Source organism: Salvelinus sp. IW2-2015, linkage group LG4q.2, assembly GCF_002910315.2.
Source record: "Salvelinus sp. IW2-2015 linkage group LG4q.2, ASM291031v2, whole genome shotgun sequence".
Taxonomy (NCBI): Eukaryota; Metazoa; Chordata; class Actinopteri; order Salmoniformes; family Salmonidae; genus Salvelinus; species Salvelinus sp. IW2-2015.
In genome coordinates this window covers 2728763-2753285 of record NC_036843.1, presented here as the reverse complement: position 1 = coordinate 2753285, position 24523 = coordinate 2728763, and the positions used below count along the sequence as shown (strand labels likewise).

At 43.1% G+C, this 24523-nt stretch overlaps 1 protein-coding gene across 2 annotated transcripts in view; it reads left to right on the top strand.

The window, feature by feature from the left end:
- Positions 1-24523, top strand: part of LOC111963137 (peroxidasin) — an 81937-nt gene that overhangs the window by 32811 nt on the left and 24603 nt on the right. The window contains exons 4-10 of one of the 2 annotated variants that reach the window (XM_023986374.2): positions 7051-7122; positions 10527-10598; positions 15832-15903; positions 17334-17503; positions 21728-21845; positions 21986-22155; positions 23580-23852. In XM_023986374.2, coding sequence (XP_023842142.1) covers positions 7051-7122; positions 10527-10598; positions 15832-15903; positions 17334-17503; positions 21728-21845; positions 21986-22155; positions 23580-23852 — 947 coding nt within the window. The remainder of the gene's footprint in view (positions 1-7050; positions 7123-10526; positions 10599-15831; positions 15904-17333; positions 17504-21727; positions 21846-21985; positions 22156-23579; positions 23853-24523) is intronic. The other variant, XM_023986375.2, reaches the window with a different exon arrangement.

Below are 24523 nucleotides of genomic sequence, written 5' to 3'. Positions count from 1 at the left end.
CGTGGTGACCTGAAGGCAATGAGGAGAACAGAGGTGGGCTTGAGCAGCAGTCAGGCAACACATAGCCTTGGGTTGCTGCAGTATGGTTTAGTTGAACGTTTTAATGTCACATGTACAAGTACAGTGAAATGCCTTTCTTGCAAGCGATAACCCCAACAATGCAGTAATCAATAACAATGTAAAACTAAAAAGAGAACAAAAACACGCAAGAAATAAAAATAAGAAGAGCACGATAAAGTAAGTGAGCATACTATATACAGGGTCAGTTCCAGTACCATATTTACAATGTGCAGGGTACTGGATCGATAGGGGTAGACACAGTTGAAGTCGGAAGTTTACATACACCTTAGCCAAATACATTTAAACTCAGTTTTTCACAATTCCTGACATTTAATCAAAGTAAAAATTCCCTATCTTAGGTCAGTTAGGATCACAACTTTTTTTTAAGAATGTGAAATGTCAGAATAATAGTAGAGAGAATGATTTATTTCAGCTTTTATTTCTTTCATCACATTCCCAGTGGGTCAGAAGTTTACACACACTCAATTAGTATTTGGTAGCATTGCCTTTAAATTGTTTAACTTGGGTCAAACGTTTCAGGTAGCCTTCCACAAGCTTCCACAATAAGTTGGGTGAATTTTGGCCCATTCCTCCTGACAGAGCTGGTGTAACTGAGTCAGGTTTGTAGGCCTCCTTGCTCTCACACGCTTTTTCAGTTCTGCCAAATTTTCTATAGATTGAGGTCAGGGCTTTGTGATGGCCACTCCAATACCTTGACTTTGTTGTCCTTAAGCCATTTTGCCACAACGTTGAAAGTATGCTTGGGGTCATTGTCATCTGCATTTGCGACCAAACTTTTAACTTCCTGACTGATGTCTTGAGATGTTGCCAATATATCAATATATCCACATAATTTTCCTTCCTTATGCGGCCATCTATTTTGTGAAGTGCACCAATCTCCCGCAGCAAATCACCCCCACAACATGATGCTGCCACCATCGTGGTTCATTGGCTGGCTTGCAAGCCTCCCCCTTTTTCCTCCAAACATAACGATGGTCATTATGGCCAAACAGTTCTATTTTTGTTTCATCAGACCAGAGGACATTTCTCCAAAAAGTATGATCTTTGTCCCCATGTGCAGTTGCAAACCGTAGTCTCTCTTTTTTATGGCGGTTTGGAGCAGTGGCTTCTTTTTTTGCTGGGCGGCCTTTCAGGTTATTTTTATTAAAAAAAAATATGTATTTCACCTTTATTTACAGGTAAGCTAGTTGAGAACAAGTTCTCATTTACAACTGCGACCTGGCCAAGATAAAGCAAAGCAGTGCGACACAAACACCAACACAGAGTTACAACATAAACAAGCGTACAATCAATAACACAATAGAAAAAAAATAAAGGTCTATATACAGTGTGTGCAAATGGCGTGAGGAGGTAGGCAATAAATAGGCTATAGTAGCGAAGTAATTACAATTTAGCAGATTAGCACTGGAGTGATAAATGAGCAGATGATGATGTGCAAGTAGAGATACTGGTGTGTAAAAGAGCAGAAAAGTAAATAAAAACAATATGGGGATGAGGTAGGTAGATTGGGTGGGCTATTTATTGATGCAGTGATCGGTTTGCTGCTCAGATAGCTGATGTTTAAAGTTAGTGAGGGAAATATAAGTCTCCAGCTTCAGCAATTTTTGCAATTCGTTCCAGTCACTGGCAGCAGAGAACTGGAAAGAAASGCGGCCAAAGGAGGTATTAGCTTTGGGGATGAACAGTGAGATATACCTGCTGGAGCGCGTGCTACGGGTGGGTGTTGTTATCGTGACCAGTGAGCTGAGATACGGCGGAGCTTTACCTAGCATAGACCTGGAGCCAGWGGGTKTGTCGACGAATATGTAGCGAGRGCCAGCCYTCTAGAGCATACAGGTCYRAGTGGTGGGTGGTGTAAGGGGCTTTGTTAACAAAACGGATGGCWTCGTGATAGACTGCAACCAGTTTGCTGAGTAGAGTATTGGAAGCTATTTTGTAGATGACATCGCCTAAGTCGAGGATAGGTAGGATATTCAGTTTTACTAGAGTAAGTTTGGCGGCGTGAGGGAAGAAGGCTTTGTTTGCGAAATAGAAAGCTGATTCTAGATTTGATTTTGGATTGGAGATGTTTAATATGAGTCTGGAAGGAGAGTTCACAGTCTAGCCAGACACCTAGGTATTTGTAGTTGTGCTGGGATTGATTTTCAGTTTTGCACCAAAGTACGTTCATCTCTAGGAGACAGAACCCATCTCCTTCCTGAGCAGTATGACGGCTGCGTGGTCCCATGGTGTTTATACTTGCGTACTATTGTTTGTATAGATGAACGTGGTACCTTCAGGCGTTTGGAAATTGCTCCCAAGGATGAACCAGACTTGTGGAGGTCTCCAATTTGTTTTCTGAGGTTTTGGCTGATTTCTTTTTAATTTTCCCATGATGTCAAGCAAATAGGCACTTAGTTTGACAGTAGGCCTTGAAATACATCCACAGGTACACCTCCAGKCTATCAGAAGCTTCTAAAGTTTTAACATCATTTTCAGTKAACTTAGTGTATGTAAACTTCTSACCCACCGGAATTGTGATGCAGTGAATTATAAGTGAAATAATCTGTCTGTAAACAATTGTTGGAAAAATMACTTSTGTCATGGACAAAGTAGATGTCCTAACRGACTTGCCAAAACTATAGTTTGTTAACAASACATTTGTGGAGTGGTTGAAAAACSAGTTTTAATGACTCCAACCTAAGTGTATGAGACACTTCCGACTTCAACTGTATATATTATAATTATCGAATGGCAAATCGGATCATCTTTGTTAGGTCACTCCCCATTATAACCCCAGCACCCGTCAGTTGTGGTGGAAGCAATGTCTGTGTTTACATTCACATGCGGTAAGTATTTCTGAAATATCTGTCTCCCTAGTCTCTCCACCTACTCAGTCTCATCTTCCCCTCCATTAACCTTCTCATCTCCTCCTTTCAGCCCTGGGTTAGATAACGCAGACCTTCAGCCCACCAGGCTCACTGTAGGCGTTGGAATGGTTGAACTGTACAAAACTTTGATTACATTTTTTGGGGCTGTTCTGTAGATCCTTGTTTTGTCTTTACTCGTAGCTGATTATCATGTGATGGATAAGTTAATGAGAATAACTTCAGACACACACACACGCTCACACACACACACGCACGCACGCACACACACACACACACACACACACACACACACACACACACACACACACACACACACACACACACATACACATACACATACACACTTCTCTGAATGCTGTAACTGCAGCATAGCGTGGGTGATTCCCATGGTTGTTTGTCTAGTTTTAATTATAAGGCCCTTTCCCTTTAAAGCAGAGATAATCTGAGGCCAGCACACTGACCATGCCCTTGTGATCAACCCTTTAACCCTGCACCTCTCACCCTGCCATCATAGCCTGGGGGATTGTCCCACTACCTCCCTTAGGCCCCAGTAAAGCCCCCTCCCTGAGGTCTTTCATGTGCCCTCCACTGTGCGACCTGACAGAAGTCTGTACAGCCCCTTTAAGGGTCAGCTTTCGGTCAAAGGGTCTTGTGTTACGGGAATATTGTTCATGATAATGACTAATGCCAGAAGTCTTTCCTGACCATCTTATGTATTCTAAGTAGCCTTGGCTTTTGCCAGCCGGAATGATTCATAGGAGCAGGAGTCTCTCCTTGTTTCTGTAGTGTGTATTGCTGAACGATTTGTGCTTTTTGAGATCGGTTTGGTTCGATTATTAAAAAATAATCACGGTTTTCGATATCGGGTTTCAAATATTTTATTTAACATTAAATGCACTATGCATTATGTGTGTTGAATACTGTAACAACACAGAATAAAACTATTAATAAAAGTCCCATGATGGTAGTGACTGTCCATTACTGCTTATCACTTATTAACCATCATTTATTCACATTACTTTAATAAAATACTTTAGTTGTGTATATTACATTTGTTTTATTATTTAATTCCAGGTCATCATCTCATCTCTATAGAGCTGCTGCCTATGCTGTCTGACAAAATCACTATTTTGTAGTTCTTCAAAGGGTAAATTAGGCACTAAGATCATGTATTTTCGGGTAGAGATACATCACGAAGCAACAGCTGCTCTCTGTATATCCTCACACAATTTCGCATTCTAAAAAGAAACATAGACCTGACAAGTAGATGCGCGATGGATTATGGTCATTGTAGTTAATTACCATGTTTTAGGTGCAAAATGTAGTAGAATTTTGTCTTGTTGGAAACTACAACATCGCACAGTTCAGGATGGGTCTGTTTTATCTCTAGATAAACGGTGCAATGTGCCCATGGAGCCCACAGGGAAAAAAACGAACAAAATGGAATTCAAATAATTTKACCGACATCGGTCAATTAGTTGTTTGAAAACTGAAAAATAACCYAAATTACAGTTAATCAATCAGCACTAGTAGTGGGAGGCAGCTTGATGTACAAGAACACCCACTAGGAAGGACGCTAGTCTACCACAGCACCTTATCCCCAATCTATCTCCTATGTGACCTTTAGGCTATAGCCTAACCAGGGCTCTTGAGTTTCTTCCTAGTCAGGTCACATGGTCAGGAAGCACTCAGGGCTCTACTTATCTGTGATCTAAATCCAAATATCCTGTTGTGGTTTGTTGTGGTTTCTGTTGCTGTTATTTTTGTTGGTGGCGCTCTGATTGAGTTTTACCCTGGCATTGGGTCAGGTTGCATAGTTAGACATTTCATTAGATAGTATGAGATTASGGACCGAGAATACGTTACAGGCCTTGGGTTCTTCTCAGTGTTCTGTCATTGGTGGTGAGGAATAACATCTCTCTCTGTGTCCCTCGTACAGTTTCACAACACATGTGTGTGGGTGTACAGTTGGACTAAAATGGCGGGTCAGTTGAGTTCTCATTGAACTGTATAAGGACGAGGCCACAGAGGCTTTGCGGTTATTCAAGCAAAAGGCCTCAGTACTCTTCCCCTCGAGAGTTGACCCTACAGCTCCTGACTCCATCCGGTTTCCCACGCAGACCCCACTTTGCGGTTATTCAAGCAAAAGGCCTCAGTACTCTTCCCCTCGAGAGTTGACCCTACAGCTCCTGACTCCATCCGGTTTCCCACGCAGACCCCACCCTGTCTCTTATACACATCTAGATGTGTATAAGAGACAGACTATACACACACGCACACACACACACACACATGTCCATACGCTTCTGGGTGTTCGGCTTTAGCTACAGTCAGCCTCAATGTCCTCAGGCTGCCTGTAAACTAACTCTCTGAGTTAAGCTGAACATTCAGACTCTATAGTCTCACAGCAACAAGTCCACAGTTCTTTGGCTGTGGAGCAACATGGTGCTTTCAATTTCACCAAAAAACAGTAGGTCTACTCAGCTGAAGTCTGTTTGACAAGATCAGTGTTCAATTTGCCTCAACACCCTTGCTGACATGTAAAGTTTAGTAAGGAAGATATGCTGTCTGTCTGGATATCTTTGACATGTCATCAAATGCCTTTCACACTGTCAAGAAATGTCCTTCATATGTTGATTACGTAAGAGCCTAGAGCAGCATCTATTGTACTGTGTATGCGATAAATGAGAAGCCATGTGTGTGTTTGACAGAGAAGATTGCTCCCAGTTCATTCCCACCAGGATGTTTCTCCTGTGCTGGCTAACACTCAGCTCAGCCTCGGTCAACATCAGTGGATGCCTGTCTGTGAGTGCAGTGCATTAGACCGTGCRGTCTTTGATGATCATCACTGTCACATAGGATCAACTTGACAAACATCAGAGAGTGATGAGATATCCCTGATAGAGGAAGATAGAGAAAGCGGAGCTGTTTCTTTTTCCATAGGCCCACACATTGCGTCATATTTGCTGAGAGCAAATGGGAATCTCTCATCGGCTCTACCCATCGATGTAAAGTAACTGGAGATGAGTAGAAGATGAAAGGGAAGATTGCCCTAAGCCATTGTTATTCTAGTGTCATATCTCTCTCACGTTAGKGGGAGGGAAAACACAGACATGTCATGTGATGTTTGTCTTTAGATGTAGGTAACCTAGTGGTTAGAGCATTGGGCCAGTAACCCGAAAGGTTGCTGGATCGAATCCCCGAGCTGCCAAGGTAAAAAACATCTGTCGTTCTGCCCCTGAACAAGGCAGTTAAAACACTGTTCCCCGGTAGGCTGTCATTGTAAATAAGAATTTGTTCTTAACTGACTTGCCTAGTTAAATAAAGGTTACATTTAAAAATGTTCTGGAACGTCATAGTGATGCTATATTACATTACTTGAGACATGGTGCTCTTTTGTGAAAGTCTTCGCAGAACTCTGAGGGACCCACCAACCCTCTGTCATATATTCTATTTTTTCAGATTTTTTTTACATTGTGATTTGTCAAATTTTTGTACATGTATGTTATGCAAGTTATGCTGAGCGTTCTGTTTTCTGACAGCTTTTGACGTTTTTCTCCGCTCTGCATATTGTGTCAGTTGCTTTACATTTGTCATCTAGTTAATGGAATCTGTCSCTAATGATCAACCAATCATGCAGTGATATAGCTAATATTCATTTATTGTGATACCTGAGTGGATGGACATTCTCACTGTCAAAATACTATTTCAAAACATTGATCCCATGAAGTTGGTTTTATGATAGCTCCTTTCGTACAGTAACTGGGCCATTCAACTAAGCCATTCTTTCATTGTCAGAATCAGAATCACAGAGTACATTTAGGCATACCCAGAATTTGACTTGGTGATGTGATGCTGCTGGAAATAAGCAACATACAGAAACTGAGGAATTRACACAAAGTTTACATACTTTTGTACAAAAAAAAGATACGTTAACATAGAACTGTAGAATATGAGCAAATTTACAGTGAGAAATGTATAATTTACAGTATAAATAATATATCGAAATGCAGAAGTAGGGACTTGTGTTAGGTACTAGAGAGAATTCATTTGATCCCCTGTGTTTTTGACTAATATTACTGATTATTTCTCCTTTCAGCTATTTGTACAAGAATGAAATCCAATCAATTGACAGACAAGCATTTAAGGGACTTGTCTCTCTAGAGCAACTGTAAGTGACCAGCTACTCATCCTCCTCTTCCTCCTATTCGCCCTCTTTCCTCCCCTTCCCCTCTGCACCTTTATATCTGATTGTCCGTCTGTCCGGACCCCCACTCCACGGTGTCATACCGCCACTATGCATGCCGTGTGTGCACCCACCATTGTAWGTGGCGCTGACACCCTGCATGAGTAGCATGCCTCGTTGCCACGACAACAMATGTGCGTTACCTGATCCTAGTGCGTAAAGATACAGCATGAGATGCCCTACCCTGCCCTGCCCTGCCCTGCCTTGCCCTGCCCTGCCCTGCCCACTCACTACTGTAGCTAAGCAGATGCAGACTCAAGCAGGCCTTAGCTTCCCATGTACTTAGACTACAGCTCCAGCTCCTGCTTGCCGCATGCCATGCTGCACAGCTTGCCCTTCACTGTGGGCCCCATTRGAACTTGAGATAAGTACGCTTAGCGTGGACTTAAGTCAATAACTTYCAGTAAGTTCATGTTAAATCAACATACCTCAAGTCTGAAAAGGGCCCTGTGTGTCTGACTTCCTCCCTGGAGTCACACTACTGTACTGTACGCTGGCTGCTTGTCTCACCCTTGACCTTACTTGTCATTGTCCATCTAGTTGTGTTATGCGCTAGTTCTGTTGTTTCATAGAGGGCCCCCACGCATTTCCCAAGCAGAGTGATAGAGGTCACCATGTGCCTATTGCATGGGCTTATTATGTCTACGAGACATACCTTCAGTGTCGGTATGAGAAAGGATGCCTCAAATCTGTATAAATGTCCARGTGACCTTAAGCTATCAATGTGATTTCTACATTTCTAACATCTTTTCCCAATTGCATGTTGTCTCAATGACTTGAATATGTTCAAATCATCCCAGAACTTAGATTCATTTCAGGTTTTTCTTCTGTTTGTTGATGTAACGGTTGTATTGTGTTTGGTAAATGTTGAGTGTGTGTTGGAGACCAAGGCTCATACAGAACCTACAATAAAGCAAGCTGTCCATGCAGAGTAGTAAATTGTGTTTAAACCACCAATGCCATGAACTGCAATTGCCTTCTTTTAGTAAAGCCAATKGTTAAACAATTCTTTCAACAATAAATTATTTTGTGATGCAACTGTTGCCAAATGCTGAGTTTAGAGAGATTGTTATTGTTGGTTAACCCTAACCCTTCTGGGAAAATATATATCGCAACAATGGGGCTTCATATGTCAATGGAAGACAATTAAACTGACATCGTTTAATAAGGGGTGGATACTGAACACAATATTTGGAAAGTCATGACAGTGTCCTCCATGAAGGCAATTCTTTRTCTAAACTACCCCCAAACAAAAATGGCTGACATGCATCTTCCTCCTCACAGCCAATTTGGGTGGTTGAACCTAGGAGAAGGCCTTGTGGCTGTTTGTCCCTGCATAACGACATGCATGCACACTGAACAAATGGCTATTCATTAAGCGAAACCAAGTCAAAGTCCAGGCTCTTTGCCCCGCAGCTGGTTTGAGTTTTGATACAGTAATGAAGGATTTTATGTGTGGGTGACAAGTTCTGAGCCAGAGTTGCATTCACTTTAATGGCCCTCTGCTATTCTMTTGGGCTACAACTATGCTATGCAAGCTGTATGTTGGAGTTAGGGGGATTAACATTTCTTTAAAGTACTGCCAGTCTTGTATTTAATATCCCATGCTCCCCTGCTATTTAAATGAGAGAATTTCCCAAGCATGTTGGCTCGCTTGTTGTCGACCATATTCAATTCACAAACGGGCTACCTGTGGCCAAATACTAATTTAACGCCAAAGCGACTACAGAACATAAGCAATGTATCTTGGATTAGAACATGTACACAAAGCATGTTTCTGCCCCTCTCTAACATATGTAAACAATAGTTCCTTTTCACAATAAATCTCAATTTGGTGCTTAAAATGTCTTATTACGGGCCTCCGTAATGCATCGCAGTGCTAGAGGCGTCACTACAGAACTGMGTTCGATCCCAGGCTGTGTCASAACCGGCCGTGATCGAGWGTCCCATAGGACGGCGCACAATTGGCCCAGCGTCGTCCGGGTTAGGGGAGGGTTTGGACGGGGGAGTTTTACTTGGCTCATCGCGCTCTAGCGACTCTTTGAGGCTGACCCCTCGCTCGTCAGTGGAACGGTGTTTCCTCTGACACATTGGTGCGGCTGGCTTCTGGGTTAAGCGGGCGGGTGTTAAGATGCGTGGTTTGGCGGGTCATGTTTCGGAGGACGCATGACTCGACCTTCGCCTCCCAAGCCCGTTGGGGAGTTGCAGCGATCAGTCAAGACTGAAATTGGGGAGAAAAAGGGGTTAAAAATATATATATTATAATAATAGTCTTATTACACTTTGTTCTATTACCCTGTTTACTGGCATAAAATGTGCTTTAATTGTAATTGTAAGGTAAAATAAATCAACGGGCTTATGACTCACATACATCAATTAAAGGTTATAAGGCTAGTCTGTTGCCAAGTTCACTGTTAGTTGTTGCCAAGGGGTGACAACAAAATCAATATTATCTCTCTCTCTCTCTCTGTCCCTCTCCATCTCTCCCCTCCCTCTCTCAGACATGAAATACGGTTGTCTGTGTAATTCCTCTTGGCTGTTCAATGTTCTGTTGTCCTTGGACATCCTCTGGCCTGCCTTAACGTCCTCTACACTCTGATGAGGGAAGAATTCCATTTTTCAGACAACACCCTACATCTATCGCTTTTATTTTGAAGTCAAAAGTCTCAATGCATTCATGGTGTAGTAAATGGATGCTGTGCTCTATCCACTGTCGCTCGAGATTAACAGTTTTTTTTATTGCTGATTAGTGCAACTTTGCTTAACCTRTGCTTGCTTTGKCTGTTGCRTTGTCTGTTTAATAAACAAACATGTTTACGGAACCTAACAGTTACTGTACAGTGAGTAATTGGTTTGCAAATGTCATTGTCCTAGCCTTACTGTATGTTTATTACCATTTGTTCTGAGTTTAGTCTCTTTTAACTCAAAGGTGCTCTGGCATCAATCATAGTTGCATTCCATTGAATAACTGTCTGTACCCGCAGATGGGCCATTCCATCAGAAGGTTAGCCTATAGGGATAGAATTTACAGACGCTCAATATTAACTGTCTGGTAGGGATACATATAGGCCTAGTGCAAATACCTTCTCGTCTGAATTATGACTTGAAGTATCCCTGAAAATACAGGATTGTATTTTAACAGGTTATGTAATGGACAGGTTAAGGGGTTCTTGGAAGGCATCACGAAACCTATTGGAATGTACTGAAACTGCCAGTTAAAATGTAATTATTTCATTTCTGTGGCCTACTGTGAAAACATGTCCATCGAGTCTAAATGATCATCCTAATGTGGTGTTACTGTGCTGTGCCAATGCTCTGCACTTTTCCAGGTACCTGCACTTCAACAACATTGAGTCCTTGGAACCAGAATCCTTCACCCAACTCCCAAAGCTTGAACGCCTGTAAGTCCGCTATCTCCACTTTTCACCTTTCACTCTATCGTACAATTGCAAGTTACATTCTTACTTTAAAGTTACACATTTGTCTAAATGATGGGACGATGCATCTTTAGCAAACAATTGGACATAACTCTCCAAATGACATAATTGAATGATTTGTTGTGGCATGCATATGCTTGTCAAAGTCTCTACCTGAGCTAACTTATTCCAGAGGGCACCGAGTGCATACCAGACTTCACAACGTAAACATTCTGGGAAATAGACTTTAAACCCCATGAAATGGCCTACATGATGCACTGTGGATAGGATGCGGTGTCCGCAACCGACAGAGCCCTAATGTGTTTAACAGAAAGCTGAACTTACAGGGGGGGGTTTCAAAGCAGCACGACCCTTAGATGACCTTTCAATGTTCTGGGGTGCCTTCATGTAACAATGGACAGCTAATCTCTTCAACAAGTCACTTGAGGTCTGTGGGCCATTTTTACAGSTGGTTGCCTGTCTGTCTGGGGTAAATAGCAAGAGAAATGCTATGAGGACAGACTAGACTGCACAGGGATAAATGTGCCCAGCGTATGTTTGGCTGTGTTTGCCCAGTCTGGTGCTCCTCCAAACACTTCAAACTCAGGTTCCTGACATGTGGTCAGAAAAAAATCAGGGCCCTACTCAAAAGAATTCGTAGATGGCCCAAAACCACAACTTCAGGGTTATGTGTGTGTTTCTTATTCACTGACTCATCAGATCTCTATGTGCTATGTAGGACAGAAGCTAAGAGCCCAGGTCAGCTAGAGTTATCCTGCAGGGCTATCCTGCCAAAGAGTTATCCTGCCAAAGAGTCCACTGATAACACCTGTGCCTTTTGTCTGGAGAGATATCAACTCTCCTGACACCTAACATAGGTGGGATCTGAGAGAATTTCACCAGGGAAATAAGGGACCAATATGAAAAAACGTTCTTATTGAAGTAACAGTAGACTCAGTGAACTATGTCAGAACCTTAAGACCCCACGGGACCTGGACTGTACCGTCTACCGTGCGGATGGATGGATGGCTCACCGGCCGGCTGTTTTCACGCTCTCACACCAGATGTGGGAGTGTTGGATCCGATCTGAATTCCTCCTTCAGTATCCATCTCTCCGTGTTTACGGGCTACCCCTGGAATCCCGCCACACACGTTCCCAACGCTCCCCAGAAAAGGAGCCGCCTGCACACAGCTGGAAAGGGGAAGAAATTCCCAGATGCATTTGTTCTGGAACGTTTGAATGTCCAGTCTCACTTGTTTGTGACCAAGAGAAGTCTGAAAGATCTATCTATCTCCTGTGGATTGAAAGAGAAGAAGAAGAAAAAATTGTGTTGTTTCTTTTGATTTACGGTGATCGCTAACCAGTGGCGATTTTAGCATGTACATCTTGGTGGGGCAAACTCAGCAAAGCCACTAAACAACACTACACTAAACAATACATTAATTGCACTATAACAGCTGTCCCAACAACAGAGCTTTCTTTCCCCCACAATGGAGTGAATCCTAACTACAGCTGGCTATCAGCGTAGCCTTGTCTGGCAGCGAAACAATTAATTCAGCCTCATTTACTGTCTTTTTAAAAAACAAAGCTGATATGGCTGACTTGCTTAAACAAATGTGGTTTCTACTGACAATTGAGATGTACAAACTATGGCATAAGGGAACGATGAGTGGATAATAGGCATTCCGTGATTTCGATTAAGACATTAATGAGCGAGCTAAGACGGACGTAGTCAATATAACTATGTATTCAGCACTTTTGAAATGTACAGCGACAGAATGCAGAACATGGGCTGCTCTTACCGTATTTTCCCTGTACACCAAGTCAGAACTGTAGGATAAATAAAGGGGGCATATAAGCAGACAATGAAAGCTCTTACAATATTCAATGATGACATTTCTCTAAAACAGGTTTAGGCTACATGTGCACCACCGAGCKAGACCAGTAACGTAAGGTGAAATTAAGAGGTGAAAATAGACCAAATTATTAGGGTGAGGCACATGGGCTGCTAACAGCTTACTACACAACATACACTTAGTATTACTTTCTTAGCTACAGTATACATATCTCCCTGGCATATTACATCATTTATGCAGCAGCATATAAGACATTTTTGGACTCACCTTGTTGTGATGTGCTCACTTGAACAGGAAGGTGGCGCGGCGGTCCTTCGAGGGGAAGATTTACAAATCCGAGTTGGATGACCGTTCAAAATGTATTTTCCCAGTCTGAACTCGTTTATTCCCGACTTCCCAGTTGCAATGCTTGCGGTTAGCCACTGTCACCAATTCCTTCCAAACCACTCATTGTTGAATTTGCAATTTCCTACTTGTTGTGTAATGTTTATGTGCAATGGCCGATGAGCACCGATGCGTTTTCATCTATAGTTTATCTTCATTATTTCTCATCATATGACAAAGATTAAAAAGGATTTGCCAGGAGATTGTCGACTTGATTCATGAGGATGACTGCTAGCTAATATTTTGAAAGTAAGATGTTGACATGATCAGTCCAATCAAAGCTACTGTACATATAACGTGATTTTACTTCATCTGTGGTCAATGACCTTGAGCCTTCTTGGAAGGGCACTACTAATGTAACTATATGGCAGGACCCAGAGGYCTAGAATTTTAGAACCCTTACTAAGGACTGGTGACATAGTTTCCCCATGAATGACAGAACACTGAGCCAATAACGACGCAACGCTCCTATTTGCTGCTGGCTTGCCCCACCACCACAGAAAGCACTGAGCTAGGCTGAAACACCAGAATTTTGGAGCTGCCTTACTCAAGAAAACAAAAAGAGACCATGTTTGTATGCAGCTTTATTAACTCAATGATATATATTTTTTTGTACATTTTTTACATTGTTTGCAAACTGGTATGTGACTCGTAATAATGCCCCACCTGCCCTAAATGACGGGTCGCCACTGTCGCTAACAAAAGTGAAGTTTTGTTGGCGTTTGGGGAAAACATTTCTAGAGCTGTATTTATTCATCTTTAATCTGTTTTCAATAAAGGAATCCAGAAACTTTGTTTAAGATCGTTGGATGATTTTGACGAAAGGGGTCATGTCACGGAGCCTTGAAAGTTTGTCATGAATGGGAAACTGATKATTTTTCTTATCCCAGATAAAAAATTATATAAAATGGTCAAATGGCAGTCTTCCAAAAACATTTAAATATGGCTCCCAACATTAGCCTGCAGGCCTACATCAAAGGGACTGATGCTGTAAGCGATATCTTCAATGGATGTCAAAGTAGAAATCTCAAGTAATCCATATAGAATATATGCACATTCCTCATGAGTCACTAACTTTATGTGTTTGTTTACACTGTGACATAGGAAATAAAGGTAATATTCTATTGGAAATATGCATACATAAAGTAAAATATTTTGGTATTTGTTTCATTAGTACATTGTTGATATATTTCCAAAAATGTTTTGTATGTCAGCAATTAAGTTTTCAAGAAACACTACCATTCAAAAGTTTGGGSTCACTTAGAAATGTCCTTGTTTGCCATGAAAACATACATGAAATTATTTGCAAAATGAATAGGAAATATAGTCAAGACATTGACAAGGATATAAATAATWATTWTTTTATTTAAATAATAATTGTGTCCTTCAAACTTTGCTTTCGTCAAAGAATCCTCCATTTGCAGAAAATATAGCCTTGCAGACCTTTGGCATTCTAATCAATTTGTTTAGGTATTCTGAAGATATTGCTTCCTGAAGCACCTCCCACAAGTTGGATTGGCTTGTTGGGCACTTCTTACGTACCATACGGTCAAGCTGCTCCCACAACAGCTCAATAGGGTTGAGGTCCGGTGACTGTGCTGGCCACTCCATTATAYACTGAATACCAGCTGTCTGCTTCTTCTCTAAATACTTTTTGCATAGTTTGGAGTTGTGKTTTGGGTCATTGTCCTGTTGTAGGAGGAAATTGGCTCCAATTAAGCGCCGTCCACAGGGCATGGCATGGCGTTGCAAAATGGAGTGATTGCCTTCCTTCTTCAAGATCCCWTTTACCCTGTACAAATCTCCCACTTTGCCACCACCAAAGCACCCCCAGACCATCACATTGCCTCCACCATGCTTGACAGATGGCGTCAAGCATTCCTCCAGCATCTTTTCATTTTTTCTGCGTCTCACGAATGTTCTTCTTTGTGATCCGAACACCTCAAACTTAGATTTGTCTGTCCATAACACTTTGCCAATCTTCCTCTGTCCAGTGTCTGTGTTCTTTTGCCCATTTTAATCTTTCTTTTTTTTTGGCCAGTCTGAGATATGGCTTTTTCTTTGCAACTCTGCCTAGAAGGCCAGCATCCCGGAGTCGGCTCTTCACTGTTGACGTTGAGACTGTTGTTTTGCYGGTATTAGGAGTAGTACACAGTACTAGTACGAGATCTTCAGTTTCTTGGTAATTTCTCGCATGGAATAGCCTTCATTTCTTAGAACAAGAATAGACTGACGAGTTTCAGAAGAAAGTTATTTGTTTCTGGACATTTTGAGCCTGTAATCGAACCCACAAATGCTGATGCMCCAGATACTCAACTAGTCTAAAGAAGGCCAGTTTAATTGCTTCTTTAATCAGCACAGCAGTTTTCAGCTAACATAATTGCAAAAGGGTTTTCTAATGATCAATTAGCCTTTTAAAATGGTAAACTTGGATTAGCTAACACAACGTGCCATTGGAACACAGGAGTGATGGTTGCTAATAATGGGCCTCTGTATGCCTATGTAGATATTCCATAAAAAATCTGCTGTTTTCAGCTACAATAGTKATTTACAACATTAACAATGTCTACACTGTATTTCTGATCAATTTGATGTTATTTTAATGGACAAAAATTGACATTTCTTAGTGACCCCAAACTTTTGAACGGTAGTGTATATAACTTTAAAAATACAGAAATACAGCCGATATGGTGCATTTTGTATCATATGATGCGAAATGTATCATACCGTCTGTATTTCTGTCTTTGGATCTTGAAAARTTGATTGCTGACATACAAAACAATTTGGGACTATTTCAACAATAGACTAATTAAACAAATACCAAAAMAGTTTTTGGATGGAGTTTTCCTTTAATCCCTTTKGAGGTCAAACCCTGTCAACCTACTAGACAGTGTTTCAAATGTACAAATTCCACGCAGCATGAAGTTCATAATTAACTATGACATCTGTGTCTGTCTCTCTCTCTTTGCCTCTGCAGGTTTTTGCACAACAACAGAATCACCCATCTCGTGCTGGGGACCTTCTCCCATCTCCAGTCCATGAAGAGGCTGTAAGTTCACTGATAACGTGCATGGACAGGGCAGCTGTGGTAGATACGCATTGTCTGACAATGTGTATCCACCAACATTAGACTCCCATTACACKGAGGGGTCAGGGGGGAGAATACGAGCCATATTTCAACAGTACGCCACTCTGTCTAGACCCCTCAAATTAAAGGACCTCAATGACCTCTAGTTCCATTGCTTTTTTTTAATCCTTCCCTCTAATCAGTGACTGATTTGGACCCAGGACACCAGGTGGGTGCAATTGATTATTAGGTAGAACAGAAAACCAGCAGTACTCCGGACATCCCAGGGTAAGATTTGAATACCCCTGGTCTAGGACTGTGATGGAGATAAATGCTACTGACAGAACCATGTCTGTCTGTGTACAAAGACCTGGCAGTTAATTAGGATCAGAGTTTGGCCTTCCCCTATTGTTTTCTCGCTCTTTTCAACAAGACTGACTTCCAGGATGTGTTAGATCCAGAGCCAGTATTCTGTGGTTGAGAGTTACAGTAGACAGACAGGAGAACTGGCAGGCCGGGAAGGAACTGGATTCAAAAACAATATTTCCCTCTGATTATTGCAGCACTCAGATTTGGAGGATGTTCAGAGTGGGATCAGATTATATGAGATTATTACTGTCTCCTGGAATGTACAAATCTCCCTGAAACCTGAAGAGACCAGTAGAAGAAAGGATAAATAGAAAGTGAAGTGCCAGCCAATCTGTACTCTGGAGCAGACAGACAGTTTCCCACAGCAGGAGAGGAGTTCTCCCAAAAAGGCCATTCTGAGTCCCAGTGTTTGGTCGGAGCTCGGCCTAGCTGTATGACATGGCTGGTGTGTGTGGGTGTGTGTGTGCGTGATTGTGTGTGTGCATGTGTGTGTCTGTGTTTGGCCAGTGTTGGTCCACACTGGGAGGCCGCCAGAGAGGATTTACACTACCGCCCAGTCAGTCTCAGCCCACTAACGGACACCAGACAAACAGACAGACTCATACTGTTTACCCCATACTACTGTAACAACACAGGACTGGTAGCAGTGTGATCTGTATTGTATGATGTACAGTTAATAGTCCTGTTTTGATGTGTGATATTGTGGCTCTATACACTGTATTTAGGAGATGGTGAGTTATACTGAGGAAGAGTAGAACATACACACATCTAAAGACTTGCAGGCGCAGGATACACAGGAATCAGCATATGACAAACAGGTCATAAATAATAACTCTGTAAAACTATAATTGAAGCATTACTGTAAACAGACTTTTATTTGTTCTCCATTGTGAGTGATACTGTAATAATCTCTCTCTCTCTCTCTCTCTCTCTCTCTCTCTCTCTCTCTCTCTCTCTCTCTCTCTCTCTCTCTCTCTCTCTCTCTCTCTCTCTCTCTCTCTCTCTCTCTCTCTCTCTCTCCCTCCCTCTCTCTCTGTGTGCAGGCGTCTGGACTCCAACACTCTGAACTGTGACTGTGAGCTGCTGTGGCTGGCTGACCTGTTGAAGCAGTATGCAGAGTCAGGCAACGCCCAGGCTGCTGCCACCTGTGACTACCCCAGCCGACTGCAGGGACGATCTGTGGCCACACTCACCGCTGAGGAGCTCAACTGTGGTGAGGACACACACACACATCACACACACCTTCTCTCGCATACCGTCCACTTCACTGAAACCCCAATTCACTCCACACAAACCACAGCTTTCCTAGCCACACAAAGCCTTTTCTGTCTTTTTAGCTGTTGGCTCCCAACCACAGTGGTCTTGAGCTGTGACGGGATTTCCCCAGGTGGGTCCCTGTCTGTCTGTCTGCACTGCAGTCTGTCTGTCTGTGGGGGTTGGTCAGCCAACTTTTGTTCCACCACGAACCCAGCAGCTGTGGTCCTGGGCTGGGTAGCATGTCAGACAGGAGCCCCTGCCACTGCTCTGAGCCCCAGAACCTAGCAGCCTGCCTCCTGCAGCCAGCGTCTGCTAAGCCCATCAGGCCTCTGTGTCCTGGGCGTGTGTGGCGGATGGATGGGTGGAGTGTGGATTGGAAGGGGTGGATAGAGGGACCAAGTCCCTGTCTGCTGTGATTGTTTTGGGGTTGGGTGGGGGAAAGAAGGAAGGGTGAGTGAACTGAGAAAGTGATGCATGTGTATGAGGGATGGATAGATGGGTGAGGCTGGCAGAATAGAAGCTTGAAAGCCGCCAATGGAACCCCATAAAACCAGCCAAGGCAGGGCAGATTAAACGTGTTGAAATGCCTGTCTGGTTATTTCCATTACGCTAGTCCTTTGGGAAAGGAAAGGAGTGGAGATATATGTTTGTCTTGCAGAACAATTAAATGTGTAGGCCTACTGTATACTAGAGGTCGACTGATTATGATTTTTCAGCGCTGATACCGATTATTGGTGGACCAAAAAAAGCCGATACCGATTAATCCGCCGATTTTTCTATATATTTGCAATAATGACAATTACAACAATACTGAATGAACAATGAACCCTTTGATTTTAACTTAATATAATATGTAAATAAAATCTATTTAGTCTCAAATAAATAATGAAACATGTTCAATGTGGTTTAGATGCAAAAACACAATGCAAAAACACAGTGTTGGAGAAGAAAGTAAAAGTGCAATGTGCCATGTAAAAAATGTGCCATGTAAAAAGCTAACGTTTAAGTTCCTTGCTCAGAACATGAGAACGTATGAAAGCCTGTGGTTCAATATTCCCAGTTCTTCAATATTCRCAGTTAAGAAGTTCTAGGTTGTAGTTATTATTGGAATTATGACGCGTCGACTATTTCTCTTTATACCATTTGTATTTCATATACCTTTGACTATTGGATATTCTTATAGGCACTTTAGTATTGCCATCCTAATCTCGGGAGTTGATAGGCTTGAAGTCATAAACTGAGCTGTGCTTCAAGCATTGCTAAGAGCTGCTCGCAAACACAGTAAAGTGCTGTTTGAATGAATGCTTACGAGCCTGCTGCTGCCTACCACCGCTCAGTCAGACTGCTCTATCKAATCATAGACTTAATTATAACAAACCCACAGAAATATGAGCCGTTGGTCATTAATATGGTCAAATCCGGAAACTATAATTTCGAAAACAAAACGTTTATTCTTTCCGTGAAATACYGAACCATTCTGTATTTTGTCGAACGGGTGGCATCCATAAGTCTAAATATTACTGTTACATTGCACAACCTTCGATGTTATGTCATAATTATGTAAAATTCTGGCAAATTAATTACGGTCTTAGGAAGAAACACAGTTCACAACGAGCCAGACGGCCCAAACTGTTGCATATACCCTGACTCTGCTTGCACTGAACGCCAAGAGAAGTGACACAATTTCCCTAGTTAATATTGCCTGCTAACATGCGTTTATTTTAACTAAATTTGCAGGTTTAAAAATATATACTTCTGTGTATTGATTTTAAGAAAGGCATTGATGTTTATGGTTAGGAACATTTGTGCAYCGAATGTGCTTTTTTCYCGAATGTTCTTTTGTTAAATCATCACCCGTTTGGCAAAGTTGAAGTAGGCTGTGATTCGATGATAATTACAGGCACCGCATTGATTATATGCAACACAGGACAAGCTAGTTAACCTAGTAATATCATCAACCATGTGTAGTTAACTGGTGATTATGTGAGGATTGATTGTTTTTTATAAGATAAGTTTAATGCTAGCTTGCAACTTACCTTGGCTCCTTGCAGCCACAAGGTCCTTTTGACGCTGCACTCGCGTAACAGGTAGTCAGCCTGCCACGCAGTCTCCTCGTGGATTGCAATTGCAATGTAATCAGCCATAATCGCCATCCAAAAAGGCCGATTACCGATTGTTAGGAAAACTTGAAATCGGCCCTAATTAATCAGCCATGGCGATTAATCGGTCGGCCTCTACTGTATACACTACTTAGGCCAGGAAGTCTTTCGCTCCCTAATTGACTTTTAAGCCAGTTTGTTCCTGTTACATCAGAGTGGTTTTACCACCCTCATCATGCCCTCTTCTCTTTCCTCAGTAACAGCCATTGTGGGGTAGGCAGGCAGCAGCTATCAGTTTACGTTATAAAAACTACACAAGCCTCTGCAGCTAATTTGATGCCTTTGACTTTTCTTGCTTAGTGAATCCCGGCTGTTCTGTCTGTCTGTCTGGGGGTTTCTTTGGTTTGGGGTTTGTTCTTGGTCTTTTTGTTTTTCTTTTTTGTCTGTCTTCTTTGTGGTGTCGTGTGTGTGGTGTGTGTTGTGTGTGTGTGTGTGTGTGTGTGTGTGTGTGTGTGTGTGTGTGGTGTGTGTCGTGTGTGTGTGTGTGTGTGTGTGTGTGTGTTGAGTAAAGGCACCAGTGAGGAATGTCGTTTTTAAACATGTGTTGAGTAAAGGCACCAGTGAGGAATGTCTGTTTTTAACATAGTGGAACCACACTCCATCCTCACCCCTCTTCTCCCTTCCGTCCTCTCTCCTCCTCTACTTCTCCTCTACCATCCCCTCCTCCCCTCCTCTCTCTCCTCTCTGCTCCTCTCCCCTTTTCTCCCCCGGCTCTTCCTCCATTCCCCCTATAAACGAGGGAACAATGAGTAGCGAGCTGAGCAGCTGTCAAAACAACAGGGCCTGTGGATGAAGTGCCACCTCCCTGCTGGCCTGGCTACCCACTAGCCTCCTTAACTTCCCTGTCCCTTCTCTGCCCTGGGCCTATGGAGGAGCAGGGGCCAGGGCTGGGTTGCCATGTTTAGAGTTAAGGGAAGCAAACAGTGTAATTAATGCCCTGTGCCAATGTGGTCTAATGGGGTGGTGGTGGTGAGAGAGAGAAGCGAGGTTATACACAGTCTGAGGTTACTGCATCCCATCGGTCTGGTTTTGGCTGCTGGTTGGGCTGCTGGGCTGGTTGGTGGTGGAAGACCTGGAAGGCTCAGAGCAGACAGATTTATGTCTTGGCCTGTCCCGTGTGCATGGTTTGTGCATTAGGAGAGAGCTGTTGGACTGGAGGGCCTACTCTATGCTCTCTAATAAATGTGTCTGCCACATGTAAACAAAGGGGTTTGTGTGTGTGTGTGTATGGAGGGAATGAGGTATGTGCACCTAAACGTGCCAGTCTGCCAGAGAGGACAGCGTCTCTGAGGAGGCAGCAGGCTGAAGTCCAGCACCATGTCCTAACACGCACAGGGTCACTGGCTGACTTATTTGTGGAGCAGTTCAACTATTCCCTCACATGAGGTGATGTGTGTGTGTGGGTGTGTGCCCCTGTTTCCATCCCTGGTCCCAAACAGAGAAGCTCCCACATCACAGGGCCCTCAGCAGGGACAATCTGAGGAGAGCAGTGTCCTCCCTCCAGCCCATTACTCTGGCCCTAGTCCTATCAGACCAGCAGAGAACAGAGACATGACTCTTGTCCTGAAAGGAAATGGTCCTGTGTTTATGTGGCTGGTCTGGTTGCTTTATTGTGTTCTCTTCAACCTGTCTCTGTCTCCTCCTCTCTTCCTTCTCTCTTCCTCCTCTCTTCCTCCTCTCATCCTCCTCTTTTCATCTTCTCTTCTTCCTCTCATCCTCTTCTCAACCCCCATCCTCGTCTCTTCTTTCTCTCTCTCTTATTCTCATCCTCCTCTCTTCCTCTCCCTCTGTCCTCCTCTCATCCACCTTCATCTTCCACTACTCAATGCCTTCCTCTTTTCCTCCCCTCTTCCTCCTCTCACCTCCTTCTCTCTTCCTCCTCTCATCCTCCTCTCTTCCTCCTCTCATCCTCCTCTCATCCTCTTCTCGTCCTCCTCTCACCCTCCTCTCTTCCTCCTCTCATCCTCCTCTTATCCTCCTCTTATCCTCCTCTGATCCTCCTCTCCCTCTCTCCTGTGTAGAGGTGCCCAGGATTACGTCAGAGCCCCAGGATGTTGACGTGACATCAGGGAACACGGTGTACTTCACCTGCAGGGCCGAGGGAAACCCCAAACCACAGATCATCTGGCTCAGGAACAAGTAAGGCCCGCTCTCCAATGAGGGCAACAACGTTGAAACAGTCGTTCAACTTTTGTTCAGTAATTCGCCCTATTTTAGTTCTTTAAATAAAACATAATGTACGCACATGAATTTGGAATTGTTATTTTTCTCCCTGTCAGTAATGCTCTGAACATGCATGACGACTCTCGTCTGAACCTGCTGGAGGATGGTACTCTGATGATCCAGGACACGCGGGAGACGGACCAGGGAGTTTACCAGTGCATGGCCAAGAACGTGGCTGGAGAGGTCAAGACTTCCCAGGTCACACTCAGATACTTTGGAGCCCCCTGTGAGTGAATATTTTCTATTTTTTACTAATGACCTGCCACTGGCATTAAACAAAGCATGTGTGTCCATGTATGCTGATGATTCAACCATATACGCATCAGCAACCACAGCTAATGAAGTCACTGAAACCCTTAACAAAGAGTTGCAGTCTGTTTTGGAATAGGTGGCCACTGGCCAGTAATAAACTGGTCCTGAACATTTCTAAAACTAAGAGCATTGTATTTGGTACAAATCATTCCCTAAGTTCTAGACCTCAGCTGAATCTGGTAATGAATGGTGTGTGCCTGTTGAACAACTTGAGGAGACTAAATTACTTAGTGTTACCTTAGATTGTGAACTGTCATGGTCAAAACATATAGATGCAATGGTTGTAAAGATGGGGAGAGYTCTGTCCGTAATAAAGAGATGCTCTTCAGCCTGTGTGCCTTTAAAAAATTTTTTTTGTTTTTTATTGATGTAGTTCTGTCCTTGAGCTGTTCTTGTCTATTCATGTTCCGCATTATGTCATGTTTCATGTTTTGTGTGGACCCCAGGAGTTAATGGGGATCCTAATAAAAACCAAATACCAATCTCCCACATTATGTAACATGTTGGAATATTTAAATATCCTTCCTTTGTCTCTTCCCCGAAGCAGTCACTTCCTGCAAGCTCAACACTGTACAGCGTTCCTTTATCCAATTATATTTGCTTCAACAAAGTCTCATTGTATTCAAACAGGGTCCATTTCAGTGAAAGAACACGCGTGTGGTAAAAAGCATTCTTTTCAATGGAGAGAGCTAAAACAGCGGGGGCTGAAACAGCAATCACCATAGCTCTGTGTGCATATTGTAGAGAACAGTGTGGTTGCCATTTAGGTCAAAAGTCAAATAATTTAGAGGTCGCACCAAGCTGCCGGGCGAACAAATCACGCTGCGTTCCATGAGGAAAGCATTTCCCTCAACAACCTCATTTGTTCCCCTGACGACCTCTTTCACCCCGAGAGATTAGCCTGGCTGTCTCCAGATGACCAGGGGTCATTGTCCGGGTGACGGATGGTTGCTGGGCCGACTCAACTTACAAACTGCTCTGAGAACAGCTGTTGACTGTTTCCTGTTTCTTTGATTTTAAAACGAGAGTACAGACAGTGTACATATTTCTTATAGCCCCGGGCCCCATGTAGCAGTGGGGGAGGGGTCCGATATRATCAGGGTTTGTCTGAGTGGGCTGTATTATGTAAGTGTGCTCTGTGCTTCCTTCTCATTTGTTCCTCCACACCTGACCGATGATATGGTTATGTGTAGAGCCACATGTTTTTCCTGGTCAGACCAAGTGGTCGGGAACAACTCTTGGATTTATGTAGGAAAGAATAGAGTTCTTTCCACCTATGTTATCTCTTAGATACTTTGTCTCAATCTTCCTCTGTCGCTTCTTCCCCCCCTCCCCCAGCGCGGCCCAGTTTTGTGATCCACCCCCAGAATACAGAGGTGTTGGTGGGGGAGAGTATCACCCTTGAGTGTAGCGCTACAGGCCAGCCCCAGCCCCGGGTCTCCTGGACCAAGGGGGACCGCACGCCCTTGCCCACCGACGCCCGTATCAACATCACCCCATCTGGGGGGCTGTTCATCCAGAACGTGGTGCAAACAGACGGAGGGCAGTACAGCTGCTTCGCCTCCAACAACGTGGACACCATCCACGCCACCGCTCACATCATCGTACAGGGTGAGTAGCACGGTAGAGTCAGCATTTAGAGAGAGTCGCAAACATCTGTTTGTAATCTTCTGTCGTTTCTTGACTGTTTGGTGTACATGGACCAAGATATTAAGCAAAAATGTACAGTTGAAGTCGGAATGTTACATACACCTTAGCCAAATACATTTAAACTCTAAACTTTTTCACAAATCCTAACATTTAAGCCTAGCAAGAATTCCCTGTCTTAAGTCAGTTAGGATCACCACTTTATTTTAAGAATTTGAAATGTCAGAATAATAGTAGAGAGAATGATTTATCAGCTTTATTTCTTTCTTCACATTCCCCAGTATGGTCCAGAAGTTTTACATTAATCCTGAATTAGTAATTCTGGTAGCATTGCCTTTAAATTGTTACTAACTTTTGAGGTCAAACGGTTCGGGTACCCTCACAAAACTTCCCACAATCACCACTAAGTTGGTGAATTTGGCCATATACCTCCTGACAGCAGCTGGTGTAACTGAGTCAGTTTGTAGCCTCCTGCTTCGCCACACGCTTTTTCAGTTCTGCCACAAATTTTCTATAGATTGAGGTCAGGGCTTTGTGATAGGCCACTCCAATACCTTGACTTTGTTGTCCTTAAGCCAATTTTGCCCACAACTTGGGACAAGTTGAACATGGTCCTGTTCTCGAAGAAGGATCGC